This window comes from Misgurnus anguillicaudatus, chromosome 9 (assembly GCF_027580225.2).
Source record: "Misgurnus anguillicaudatus chromosome 9, ASM2758022v2, whole genome shotgun sequence".
NCBI classification, from domain to species: domain Eukaryota; kingdom Metazoa; phylum Chordata; class Actinopteri; order Cypriniformes; family Cobitidae; genus Misgurnus; species Misgurnus anguillicaudatus.
Window position 1 is genome coordinate 13,795,816 of NC_073345.2, and position 14,667 is coordinate 13,810,482.

At 36.6% G+C, this 14,667-nt stretch overlaps 1 protein-coding gene across 1 annotated transcript in view; it reads left to right on the forward strand.

Annotated features, from left to right (window-relative positions):
• gabrb4 (gamma-aminobutyric acid type A receptor subunit beta4) overlaps window positions 1-14,667 on the forward strand; it is a 76,570-nt gene that overhangs the window by 35,638 nt on the left and 26,265 nt on the right. The window contains exon 3 of the mRNA XM_055180039.2: window positions 2,961-3,028. Within this exon, the coding sequence (XP_055036014.1) occupies window positions 2,961-3,028 (68 nt within the window). The remainder of the gene's footprint in view (window positions 1-2,960; window positions 3,029-14,667) is intronic.

Sequence of the window (14,667 nt, forward strand, 5' to 3'; positions counted from 1 at the left end):
CTCATTGGGATGGGTTAAATGCTGTTTGGGTATTGGTTCACTTTCATGGCTTTTGTGTTTTTAGCCAGAATATTCATATTAATAAAGCTCTATTAATATTAGAATAAGAGTTATTTACCCTTTGTGACTATAGCAGGTTTTCATATAACTTTTTTATTTTATGTAGTGTAATTTATTTAGTATTAGTGGCACCAAAAAGAAATTGCACTGCTTTGACAGAAAGCACAAACATACTTCGTTTACCAGGTTTATTTGGTTTTAAAAGACAAAATCTTGTTTTGATTGTTAGTAGAACATAGACATAGTTCATAGACATGTTTGTGTGATGAGCTATACTCTTGGTTACTTTTCTAGGACACATGTGTTGCTAGAAAGGAACTGACTTCACACATTGACTAAAACACACATACCTGTACCCGTATTGACATCCACCTCGATCTCACAGGAATTAGGTATTTAAAAAGTTGGCCAATTTGTACAAAGTAAACCATATAAAAACATATGATTATTAGAAAAAATAACACTGTAAAAATGCGGCATGAGGTTAAAACAACTTCAATTTAATTTAAAAATCAATTCATAAAGTCAATTCAACCTACTATTTGAAGTTTTGACTTGTGATAAGTTGACATAACTTATAAAAACACGTTGAAATGGTTTAACTTATTTTTTTATGTTACTTTAAAGTGCCCATATTATGAAAAACTCACTTTTTCTGGGTTTTGGGGTGTTATTTTGTGTCTCTGATGCCCCCACACGCATACAAACTTGGAAAAAAATCCATTCATGCTGTTTTGAGTGAGATACAGGTTTCTGAATGTCCTCTGCCTTGAGTCTCAGATTGCGCGAGTTCAAACTCAGCGCCGTTGTGACGTAACTAGCCGTTTCGTCACATTCCGTTTGAATTTTCCCACCCACCACCCCATTCGCAGGTCTACACCCACCAGGGAGCTAGAGAGCACAGAGCAGTCACTTTGCTGATACCTCTATGCTGTTATCATGTCTCACGGAAATAACAGCGCTATTTGGATATTATGGATTATACTCCCGCCTAATTTTAAAAACAAGTTTTAAAGCGTGTTTATTGAAACTTAAAGAGTAATCTTATATACAGTGTGTTACGACGCAAATAGTCCTCAGATTGTAGGCGATAAGACGTTCATGCGAAATCTGATGTAAGACTATGTACCTATATTTCACGGACTATACGCATTTGTGGACAAAAATGATCATTGTATTTTATTTTATCTGAAACAGACTTGATTCGATTCACGATCGTTATATATCAACACAAAAGGTAAGAGGTCACGTTATATTTTGTATGTTGTCATCTTCTGTCACAAAATACTAACGTTACATTTACGATGCTAAAGCATCTGTATCTCAAAACGGAGACCATACATTGATGCTAATCCCGTAAATTATACCTTTTAAATGTATAGTAGTGTGAATAATATTGTTTGTAGACAGTAGGCTATATAGATATTTTTTGCAGGCTAGATGGTTGCAGCGTGGTTTCAAAAGTTAAAAATTTTTTTTACGGCTTTATTTTACAATTCTACATGAACTAAGTAATAGTGCTTTGCCAAACTAAGTGTTTTTCCAAACTAACCGAGACCGGGCCTTATCGACCCGGCTTTTCTGACGAGGCTAACGTACCCCCGAGTCTCTATCACTTTCCCAAGATACGGTCCGGACCTCCCGCTAGCTTCTAGCAATTAGCACGCGGCCCACAAGCAGTATACATCCCCCCGCCGGGTCTAAATTTCTGTCATTTGCGAAAATAATGCGTTTGAAAATGTTTTATAACGGGAATATGTTAGCATTGTCCAGGGAAAACGAGTGTATTGTTGAAACTGCTACATCACAATTTACTCTGGAATAATTATGTGTCATGAGTTTCTTCTCTTGGAGTGTACTTATTAGTGATACTTTTTTGCTTGATTTGTCTGTTGGCAACATAAACCGTTAATAATAATATATACAAATAACACAGTATGGTCTGTACTGCTCACGATACCACTGAGCACGTGCACGGGCACATGACGTTAGTAGTGGGGCGTGATCAAAGGAGCAGCAGCTCATAAATATGTAATAATAACCACCTCAAAACGGCACAATCTGAAATGCACTGAAACAGAGGCTACTGGAGATGGGTAACAATCTTTTCCTACAAGCTATTTCGAGCAAACAACTTTTGAAACATGTTTTATGGAACTCATACACCTATTTGACTTGTGGAAAAGCAGTCATAAGATGGGCACTTTAACTTAAAGGGGACATTTCACAAGACTTTTTTTAGATGTCAAATAAATCTTTGGTGTCCCCAGAGTACGTATGTGAAGTTTAAATCAAAATACCCCACAGATAATGTATTATAGCATGGTAAAATTGCCACTTTGTAGGTAATGAGCAAATGAGCTGCACTAAATGGCAGTGCTGTGGTTGGATAGTCAGATTAAGGGGGGGTATTATCCTCTTATGACATCACAAGGGGAGCCAACTTTCAATTACCTATTTTTTCACATGCTTGCAGAGAATTACTGGTTTGTTCTTTTTCACATTTTCTAGGTTGATAGAAGCACTGGGGACCAAATTATGACAATTAAACAGAGAAAATTTTAGATTTTCATAATATGTTCTCTTTAAAAATTATGTTGATTTAACAAAAATGCTGCATTTTTTTACAGTGTATGAATTGCTATGAGATTGTGTTGTGACATCAGTTGCATACAAAAGTTCTGACAAAACTCTTCATGTATTTGTTTGCATTTACAGCTTGCTTTAATATTGAGTTTTTTAAAAGATCATTTGGAATCACTGTGTCCAATTTTTACTGTCTCTCACTTTATGTATTTTTTAGGTTTTGAATAAAATGTGTTTATTGCAGATTTTTGTGTGTGTCATTTGTAATTCAACTTATTTTGTTTTTTCTCTGTTTCTTTATCTTTTTGCCGCAGGTCCTCCAGTCATCGTGGGAATGAGCATAAATATAGCCAGCATTGACTCCATTTCAGAAGTCAACATGGTAAGTACAGATTTGACAAATATCATTGTTACGACTGTTGTCATTTTACTGTACAATATAAGACCTAATATGAGTAGATTATCAGTATATAGATACGATCGACCACATTTAGCTCCAGTTTTTTGGGATCATATGTTTAAAGGCCTATTCAACTGAATCTTTATGGTGCTCAATATGAAAACGATCAGCACGCATGATTACGTATTAGTGCAGTCATGACCAATTATGTAGTGCCGGTAGACCTTTCTGGCTTTGGACCATCACCTCAAGTTAAACGTCGCCCCGGGGCCCTTAAAAAGCAGTTTACTTAAAGAGCGGTCGTCTGCATTTTTGCTGACAACTCCCCACATACTTACCATGGAGGCCCCATACAGACTTCTGCATTCATCATTTCTACCTGCAGCGTCAGGGACTTTGGTTTTATTAGCGCCTCTGCTTCAACGACTGCGGCCTGAATCCATAAAGCACCTGGATCGGTTGTTCCTTCAGGTTACTGTTGGGTAATAATGATTTGACAGCAGGAAATATGATCCGAGATCAGTTCTTTTATTGGGAAATTTATGAGTACAACACACCAGGAGAATAAGTCACAGGGCGATCCCACCTTAAGACCCTCCGCGGAAATTAGATGGCTGAAGTTACTGCGCTTCAGGGGACTGCGGTTCCCAGCGGTTCCCGGGATACTGCATGACCCCATCATCATCATTTGAGAGGGGGCCGTCCACAGTCATCACAGGAAACAGTCTTCACCTGACTAAAATAAACCGGGCTTAGCTGATGTGTGAAGAGAAGACGCTGGGCTTAGAATACATTAGCTTTTCATTTTTTAAGAAACTCTTGCACTTTCTTTCACAGGAAAAAGTCCTGACACATCTATACGCCTCTTCTGAGAGCTAGTTTGAAAATGAAGTTTTGCAATCGTTTATTTTAGAGCGCTGACATTTTTCACCGTCCGGTGTTGCCTCAGAGAAATAGGTTGATGAGGTAATCAAAATGCGGTTGAAAATTGGCTACCGGTTGAATATATGATCCCTTCAAGTTTTGCCTGGAAAGTTCCTAAGTTATCATGATGAATGATGTAAATCTAAGATATTCAGCCTTTTAATGCCAAGGACCCTTAATGCATTGGTTTTCATACCCCACCCCCCCCCACCCACACACTTTTCTTAACATCCATGTAGTACCAGATGAATGGGTTTACATACTTTGTTATGTTGTTTGCATTAAAAAGCTATTAAAATAACCATTCTTACACAGTCATATGCTGTTAACATACATCACATTTAATGTCACATTTTCTTTTCCGTCCATTTTAGGCAAGACACAAAAATTGTAATAATTTGTAATATGTGTTAGCATTTTAATCCATCTCAATAGGCAGTTGCACCAATGTTATGCATCTCTTATGCAACCCCAGATATACATATTGGCAAATTTGCCTATTGGGTTATTTATAGCTGATCACCGTGTTCTGTAAAGTCACTCTATGGAGCATTTTTTTTAAATCCAGAAAAAACAATGATTGAGTGATTAGAAGTATAGTTACAGCACCAAGCCCCTCACCAGCGACTAAATTTGATGACCATCAGTGGAGAAAGATAATAGTGAATTTATACCATCTCTAAAATGTTGCTTACTTTTTATTATATCTTCATAGCTATTCTTTACTCACCCTACCAAAGATATTGGATATGTAAGGAATAATTGACGACGGTCCGTTGAAAAAAATAATGCACACCCAAGGTGGTTACACCGAATAATTCAAAGGACCGGAATCAATTATTTCTCTTATACCAAGGTTACCACAAACATTGCTCAGGTGGTTATTTTAAAGCAACTCTATGTAGTTTTGTACCTTTAAATAATGTCTCTAAAATGATTTCAGTGATAGAACAATTTTTAGCTGGACAAATTGTACTGTTGCTGCAACCTGAGCAGCCTCCTAGCTGCTACAAGCACACTCTGAAAGTGGCGGTGGAGGGTAGAGCACACAGCCCCGCCCCACCCCCTGCCTCCAGAATAGTGTCTGATACCAGGCACTGTTGCGCTTTTCAACCACATGGGGGAGCTGTAAGTCATTTTTACATGGAAACTACATAGTGTTGCTTTAAGACTTTTGACAGGTCAGGTATGCATTTATTGAAAAAAATAAGGCATACCCGTGAAACATTTCTCAACCAATCAGAATAAAGCATTCAACAACCCCGTGGTATAAAACAAGATTGAGTACTCCTATAGACAGTTTCAGCAGTAACAACATAAACTAACGGCTTTCGTAAAACAAACCTAACTTCAGGTAAACTCTGCAAAAAATCAATAACAACAGAGTCGTTTTACTGTGCATTCACACCGCGAGCAGTGGACGGTGTGAGCGTCGAGAGTTGAAATCAGCTCAACTTCAAGGTACTAAGCTATGATGCGGTTTGGCAGCAACCAATCAGAAGGTGGAAACGTTCGGCGGCAACCAAGTAGAAGACGAAAACCCATAAAAGTTCTCCACTTGAGAGGATCCCAGAGCGTCTATAGCATCATTGGCACGGTAGCCAGAGCGTTTTTTATGCTCTCACTAGCGGCGGTGTGAACGTACAGAGTGGTTTATTTCTAGCAAAATAAATAACAAGTAGATTACCTAAGCTCAAATCATAGCTAAAGTGTATCAAAAACTACACTGAGCTAACGCTACTTTAAAAAATTTGTACTATATAATGTGTATTTGTTATTTTCGACAAGGTATTTGTTCCAAAGTTCAGTTTAGCCACTACCCAGACCATCGATAATCGATAAAGACTGATAATTCAGTGGGGGGGGGGGCTCTGTACAGAGTTTCATGATGCTCCTGTCAACCTGTGCGCATGTGGAATAGCTGAAGCAACTTCATAAATAGGTGTTTTTACTGCAAAATGAGCTTAATAAACAGAAGTTGTGGAACATTTGATGTAAGGTTTAATTGTTGGTTGGAAATATGTTGTTTAATTGTGATTTTAGCAAATGATTACAGATATATCTGTCTTTCCCCATTCAAGTAGATAGGACTTTAGGCTTGCATGACTGAAATTACTGCTCAGAGGTGTAGAAAATATGGCTGCCGAGTGGTGTGACTTCCACATAAAAATATGTACAGACTAAATCATACAGTCACAATAAAGTAGATAACGACCAGTCATTTGCATAAATATCCCTGTTTTTTTTGTCTTTAAAAACAATATTAAGAAGAGTATTAATGTTGTGTTATTAACTAACTAATTTAAACAGTTAGTCTTGTACAGCTGAGTACAGCTGTAGGTTGAATTTGGTCTCGCTCACACGCATTAAGCCGCAGGTGTGTTCATTTGCTCTGGTAGCAGCATTATCAAGCTTCAAGTGAAATTCAATTAAAATCCGATGACAGGGAGCTGTGCTTTTTTCTAGATTAAACTTTGCATGAAATCACTCCCAGGTATTAAAGAGACAGCATCGCAAATACTTCATTTCTAATTGACAGGAAATGTGTAGACATATTTGTGTAGATAACACTCATAACTCTTCTTTTGGTTCCTGGTTAGATGATTATTTTGAAAACAAATCTGATTTTGTCTCCCAGATATACTGTAAAAAGGAGGATGCAGTGTTTCCCACAGGATTTTGAGAGACTGTGGTGGTGATGACGTCACCCGCTAATTAGCATATATTTAACGTCATGTCGTGTTTGCGTTTGAGCTAGTGTTGGCACCTGAAATATGTTTCACTTCTACTCTTTGATCTGTATCTGTATTTGATCTGTATTATATATCAAATTACATTTTAAGCCGAATTAAGCTGTTTTAAATAGTGAAATAAAAATGTAAATGGGAATCAAGAAAATTCTATTTGTGGGGGCCAGTGTTGATTCTGTGGTGGGCCACCACAAATAAATCAATGTTTGGGAAGCACTGAGGATGGACCTAAATACTTTGCGCTTTGAAATTCCAAGTTAAATACAAGGGAATAATTCACCTAAATATAACTGTTTAAGGGCAAAGAATTGCACCAGAATAAATAGTAAAACACACTGTTTAGAAAGAATTGCATGCACAAGATAAGCAACCATAAACGTGACTACTGTACGCTACAACACTGGCTACTGGTTGAATATATGATGCCTTCAAGTGATGCCTTTTAAACATCTGTCCAATGTAATGGACTCCTGCATCAGAGCGTTATAATTGAGAATTGATATGCAGCTAGATTTCATTAAATAAGACAGAGAGAGAAACGGAGAGAGAAAGAGAGGGGTATTAGGGATGAGAGAATGCAGATGGATGTGAGATCTGATGCTCTGTTTTTCTCTGCAATGCCTCCATTTGGGGCCACTGGAGGTTTAACATCCTGTTTCAGGCAGAAGATTTTATTTTAATTTGTTGGAAGTATTCACTCAAGTATGAAGTTCTTTCTTTCACTCTTTTCCCTTCGTTATTCTACAAGAACAAATGTGCTTCTTTGATTTATTCATCATGAAGTTTTTGCTGAAGATTCTTTGCACTGGGACGTTTTCAAGATGCTGAAGTTCTTTTGTATGATGTGTTACGTTACTGCACCTTCCCTGGACATTTAGGAATGCAGAGAAAGGTGCAGTGTTATATCAAAAGGTTGAACACAGAAATCTTCACAGCTCCTGTTTTAAATGGACACTCCACTTTTTTTTGAAAATATGCTCATTTTCCCGCTCCCGTAGAGTTAAACATTTGATTTGTACTATTTTGGAATCCATTCAGCTGATCTCCAGGTCTGGCGCTAGCACTTTTAGCATACCTTAGCACAATCCATTGAAAGAGTTTTGATATTTTTCCTATTTAAAACTTGACTCTTCTGTAGTTACATCGTGTACTAAGACTGACAGAAAATTAAAAGTTGTGATTTTCTAGGCAGATATGGTTAGGAACTATTCTCTCATTCTGGCGTAATAATCAAGGACTTCGCTGCCGTAACATGGCTGCAGCAGGCACGATGATATTACGCAGCAGCTGAAAATAGTCCCCTTAGTAACTTTCAATGGCAGGGGACTATTTTCAGCTGCTGCGTAATATCATTGCGCCTCCTGCAGCCATGTCCAGGGGAGCTGGAAAATGAGCATATTCTCAAAAAAAAGTGGAGTGTCCTTTTAACAGAACAAGATGTCTTCATTGCCAAATATTACTAGTACCAATGTCATTTCAACACCAGATTAAATGTATTGTATAATCGATCGGTTTTTGCCACTCTCCACCAATACAATACCAAAAACAAGACTTCTTTGATGATGGGTTGTTTTTATTTTATTTAATTTTTATTTAATTTATTTATTTATTTAATTAAAAGGGACAATGCATATTAATTAACAAAATAGCTTTTCAGCAATGTAAATGTAGCCCCCAGACTATTTTACATCTGTGATTGGGTAAAATATGGACAAACCCAAACGTTGGGTTATAAATAAACCAATGCTGGGTTGTTTTAACCCATGGTGGGGTAACAAAAACCAAGCATAAACCAACAGTTGGGTTTGCACATATTTTACTCAAACATAGGTTAAAACAACCCAACATTTTTTATACAATTTTAATATAATACTTTTGAATCATCTTTTTGACGTCTTAGCAAAGTTTTGGTAAAGAAAAATGAATGTTTTTTACTCTGCTATCCAATATCCAAAGATCAAAAACAAAGTGAACACAAATCATCATTACAATCAAACATGGTAACGTGTCACGGTTTGAGACGGGGAATAAGAGAACCCAAGCGCTAGTGATGGGTCGTTCGCGAACAAGCCGCTCTAAGAGCTGATTCTTTGTAGCTAACAAGCAGAGCCGAATCTTCAGACGCAGGCAGGGGTGGGACCGTAAGAGCCGGCTCTTCTAAGGAAGCCGAGCTAGAAGAGCCGAATCTATGAAAAGAGCCGGAAAGCCATCACTAAAATGTAGAGCCGAAGCTTGAGCCGAAAGAGCAGAATCTATGGAAAGAGCCGGACTGCCCATCACTACCAAGCGCAGGTGACATCGGGGAGTGAACATAGAACATTTATTAACAAAGACATGAAAACAAAAGCCCACGAGGGGGCAAAACTACATTCAACATGAAATTTGCAACACTGACTTAACATGATACACTCTGATGAAAACATTAAACTGAGTAACACTGCAGACGGCAAAACATGACACATTTGATGACAATGAACCAGCACAAGACAAGAGACAAGAGGAGATTAAATAGGGAAACTAAACGAGGGCAACACAGGTGAGAGGGATGAACTGATAATGAATAATTAACAGGGAGAACAAGGGGGCGGGGACAAGAGAGACGAGACACCAGAGGCACATGACCCAGGCTATGTTTACACGTGGGCGGCTATTTTCATAAACGGACATTTCAAGCTCTCCGGTTTCAAAAATAATATTGTGCACACATGTCAGTTTTCAGAAAAGTGTTTATGTACACGTACCCGTGCATATATGCCGTCAAGAGAAGCTCAAGCCCACGTAAGCCAATCACCGGCAGCGCTGGTGGTGACGCGAACTGGTTCTTCATGTTGGAGGGAGGAGTTGTTGCAGTAGGTGATTGATGACGTCAACGTACCGCGAGAGCGAGTTGAGGAATCACACGTAGAGGTCTAATTTCGAATCGCTCTCGCGGTACTTTGACATCATCCGTCCGTCGGTTCTTGCAGCGCCGCATGAAGTCAAACACGCGTAAAATTGCTGACCTCCGAGCACTCGTCTCTGCTCCTCGACATAATGGAGCCGCTGTATTTGCAAATACAAACACACGAAACGAGTTTACACGAACATAAATGTGATATTGGAAGCATTCAGAGTAGCAGTCACATGTAAACATGGGTCGCACCTTTGACGTAGGTGCCAGATCTGGCGCATACTCTGTGACGTTGCCTGCTTAAACATCCGTTTGTCTCACTTTACATGCAACTGTGCAACCGAAGATTTTCAAGATCTCCACTCTGGCCGGAGTTTTTAGAAACAATCGGTTTCAGGGGCGAGTTCTCCGTTTGCGTGTAAACGCGGGCCACAAACGAAGGTAAATCTCTCAGTTTTTAAAAATAACCATGTACGTGTAAACAGAGCCCCAATATACAAGGCCATGAGCCTCCACATGAAACAAGAGACTGTCAGAACCCTGCCATCACGATAAAACATAAATATAAAACAAGACTCTTATGGTAGAGTCCTGACAACATGCTGAAAACTTTGAATCTCGTGTGTTCTTGAAACTCTTTTGACAAGCTTAGTTACAAGGTTTTTTTCGATTTTATTATATACTTATATATTTATTTATTTATTTAATATATTTATATTCAGCTTATGATTTTAGTTTTATCCTTGCAACAGAGTTCATTTACTAACACACAGTAATTTGGATTAATTTTACAGTGGTTATACTGATGGATGAATGGCATGTGGTTATACTGTAGATTGCAAATATTTTGAGTCCTAATCTTATTATAAGGACATACAGAGATGCCATATTTTAATAAAAATCTTTGATTGTGGTAAGATGAAGAAAGTCATATACAGTATTTTTGGGATGGTAAGAGGTTAAAAACAAGCGATAAAAAAGTTTTGTTTGAATTCCTTTAACCGTCACATTCTCAGAAGAAAAGGTGCAAAAGCTGTCACATTTTGTTTCATTAAAGATACCTATGAGAAACCAGTGTGTACCTCTAGGTACCGTAAATGTGTATCTTTGAGTTACCAATATGCACTTTTTTGGTACAATAGTGTACTTTTTTAAAAAGGTCTGAATATTTATTTTTTATGAATTGTACATTTTTATTATATGTATACATACCAACAGTTACTAAGTAATTAAACTATATACTATGTAAGGACTGTAGAATATAATACAATAGTGAATTTAACATGAAAATTTTAAGTCTATGTTTAAAATGCGTGCTTTTTATCATTTCTACTTTAAATACTTTGGTGAGTTAATAAGAATAATGGTGTAGTTTCAATTCTCACTATTAACTGTTGTTTATTAGCATTTATATTACTGAAATATTGGCTGTTTATTAATACTTAAAAAGTACATATTAATGTCTGATTCTGCAAAGCCTTACTAGGTATAATTAAGCAGTAATCAGGGCTATATTGATGCAAAAGTAGTTAATAGTGAAAATTGGACTTTAAAAAATGTGACCAGAATAATTTATGTACTTTATTAAGATTTATTTGAGCCGTTTCAAGCCTATCTTTGTATCATTACTAAATTGGATTTAGAACGTAATATTTAATAAGTAATAAATGCTTTTTGGTGAGAGTAATTTGTACAGTAATCTAATTACATGATTGAAGATGTAATGAGTAACTAGTAATTAATTACGTTTTTTGAGTAACTTACCCAACCCTCCATACCAATTGTATATATAAAGCATCAAATAATTCCTAAAATATCTAGAATTGAACAGTCCTGATGACCTATGAAATATTCAGGCGCTGTAGTTTTTTATAGCCAGTGAACAGAAGTCCTGTTAAGTGAATCAATAGTAAATCACGGACATTGGCCAGCTGGTTGCCATGGCACCTGTTCCGAACAGTAGAAATGTCTTTGTTCTTCTCAGTATATCACTGCGGCCCAATGGCTTCTTCTCATAGCCGACAATTTGCTTAAAATCACGCAGCATACTTAAGCACAGGCCTTTTACATCAGTCTGGTGTCTGAAGCGTTGCACTGACGTTGTTTCATTAAAGATGCTGAAGCAGTTCACAGTGATGAGTCATATCAGTCCTGTTTGCTCTACATCCAAAAGTCACTGCTCAGATCCAATCAAACCTCTATTTCTCACTGCTTATATAATCGATATCAACGGTGGTACACATCTCAATCCAGTATATTAAAATGTTTGCTATAAAAAATGTTTACAATGAGTCTTCATTGTGCTTACCATTTTATTTTTAATGATTATTTTTAAAGAATTATGGCATGGATATGATAAAATAAATATGTAGTTTTAAAATGTGTCTTTTAGATTATTAATGTGTGTAATAAAATTTGTGCATTTTTTTTAATACTGGGTTGAGGTTGCTCATGCAAGACCTTTGAAGTTTAACACATTTGCGTATTATGTGATACTTTGTTCTTGCATGTATACTTGTTTAATAATATATACTTATGGCAGAAATGGACTTATTTGACTACGCTCCATGCAATTAAAACTCCTGTTTTAGTTGTGATATGTCTTTCAAAGCAAGAAAGCTTCCGAATGAAACACAATAGACAATATACACTGAGACAATGGCTGAAGCAACACAAAGCAAGTCCACTATATGGTTACTCGGATCAGAAGAGACTGAAATAACTGGAAGTTAACCTCCAAGAAGCAAGTTTTATGTGGGTTGTGCAATTTTAAATTGTACAGTTTTTCAAAAATATGTGATTTCGGAAATATTCAAAGGCTTTGAGCAACCTCTAGATATTGTAGGAACAATTCAAAATTTTGCACAGTGTGTTTTTATTGATATCCTAACACATTTAAGGGGTGAAAGTTGAAAAAAATTACCCATTCTTATAATGGGTCATTAGTGTGAAATTCAGGCTTGTGCACAATTCAGAATTGAATTGAGAATGACTCCTAAATTCCAATTCAATTCTTGAATTTGAATTGAATTTGAATTGATGTCAAAAACAGGATCTAGAATTACAATTCGAATTTGAATTAAAGGAAGCAGAATTGCAATTCAATAGAAATTCAAATAAATTCATATACATATTATACAGTAAGTGAAGTGTTAAAAATGAAGCTTTACAGTATATGTCAGATATGATTGCATTACATATTCTATAAATTATATAAGTTTGAACTACTGTACAGATTACATTAACAGGAAATGCCCCCCCCCAGCAATTAATGTTAAAAACTCTAGTCACATAACAAATAATTAAATTGGATTTTTTTGTAATTGTAATTTTTTGGAACACGATGGAACATGACTTCATTTCCCAGAATGCTTTACTTTAACCAAGAATTTAAAATGGTTGCCAAACAATTTTCCAAAGTAACTTTCCTAACACTGAATGTATGTGAGATTCTTTCTGTTGTGTGACTGTGGAATTTCTTTGAATTGCCATGAATTTAATTCCACTTCCTGTCATTCCAATTCCAATTCAAATTCAACTTCCTTTAGGGCGGAGTCAATTCAATTCAAATTCCAATTCATGAATTGAATGGAGGTCAATTCTGAAATTCTGAATTGTGCACAAGCCTGGTGAAATTGTTTAAAATCTATAAACTGGATTCATAATTTGAATTTTAATAGTATAAAATATTTGTACAATGAGTCAAGTTTAAAGTATTTTGGCTAAACTAGTTTGCTTTTAATAAATGAAAGCATTCAAAACTTTAATATCTCAGGCTGTGTTAAAAACAACACATTAGTGTTGATTCTGGGACAACACACTAAATGCTTTGTCCCAGAATCCACCCATCTCTGTGTTATTATTGAAACAACACATTTTGGGCTCTATCTTACACCCGGCACAATGCAGCGCAATGCGCGACGCAAGTGTCTTTTGCTAGTTTCCACCCTGCGCAATTATAATTTTCACGTTTAGCGCCGCGTTGTTTAAATAGCAAATGCATCTGCGCCCCCTTTTGCGCCCATGGGCGTTCTGGTCTGAAAACGAGGTGTGTTCAGGCGCATTGTTGGCGCGTTGCTATTTTGAGGCAACTAAAATAGACTACACCATTGACCAACAAAAACCTGGTCTAAAGTCTAAAGTCAATGGCGCAATATGTTTAGTAATATGCGCCTATAAACGGGATCTTGCTTATCACATAGTACATGTATGCGCAGCAGCACAAAATTTTTTTAAATATGAAAGATTAAAGGATTGCATGTAAAAGATTATTATTGAGTCTCTTGGACATAAATGAGGATCAATTATGAGACATTAGAAGGCACAAAGAGCTGCTTCACCTGTAGCCTGGTAAGTAAATAAATGCTTTGCTTTAAACAAATGCATCTGTTTTTAAATGTTTTTCAATACTACCTCACGGATTTATTGTATATGATGACTCTGTACCTGCGGATATGATATGATGAGATGAGAAACATTTTTAAGTAATGCTTAAAAAAAAACGACGCTGTCCAAATGCTGAAACGTGCGGAGAACCGTTTGTAAATTCTTTATCTCCTGTTTGTTACAAATAAAGTATTTTTAGAGTACAAACCTTTTCTTACATACTTGTAAATAATTTTTTGAAGATATTGGATAGCCATACATTTAAAGCAATTAAAAGCCTGCTTTTTTACTTCCATGACTAAAAGAAAACGGGTTTTAAAGGTTTTAATGAAAAAATAACAATTTCAATTCAAGTGAAAAACAACACAATTATTTAACATTAATCTTAAACTGGTGGTCTTTTTCCTCCGCTTAGTTTTTCAGTTTACAAAGTCCGTCATCTAAACAGGGATTAGACATAGTGCCAGCGCAACAGGCTTTTAAAGGGGTTGAGAGCTGAGACTCTCATTGGTTTATTGCACGTTACGCCCAAAATACTCCCATTACGTTACTCCCAAAATAGGACCAACTCTTTTCGACCATGCGCTTGGCGCACAAACAATTTTTTCCGTCGATAAATTAGCAAAAGTGGATTCGGACACGCCCATTTAGACATTGGGCTGTGTGCTTTA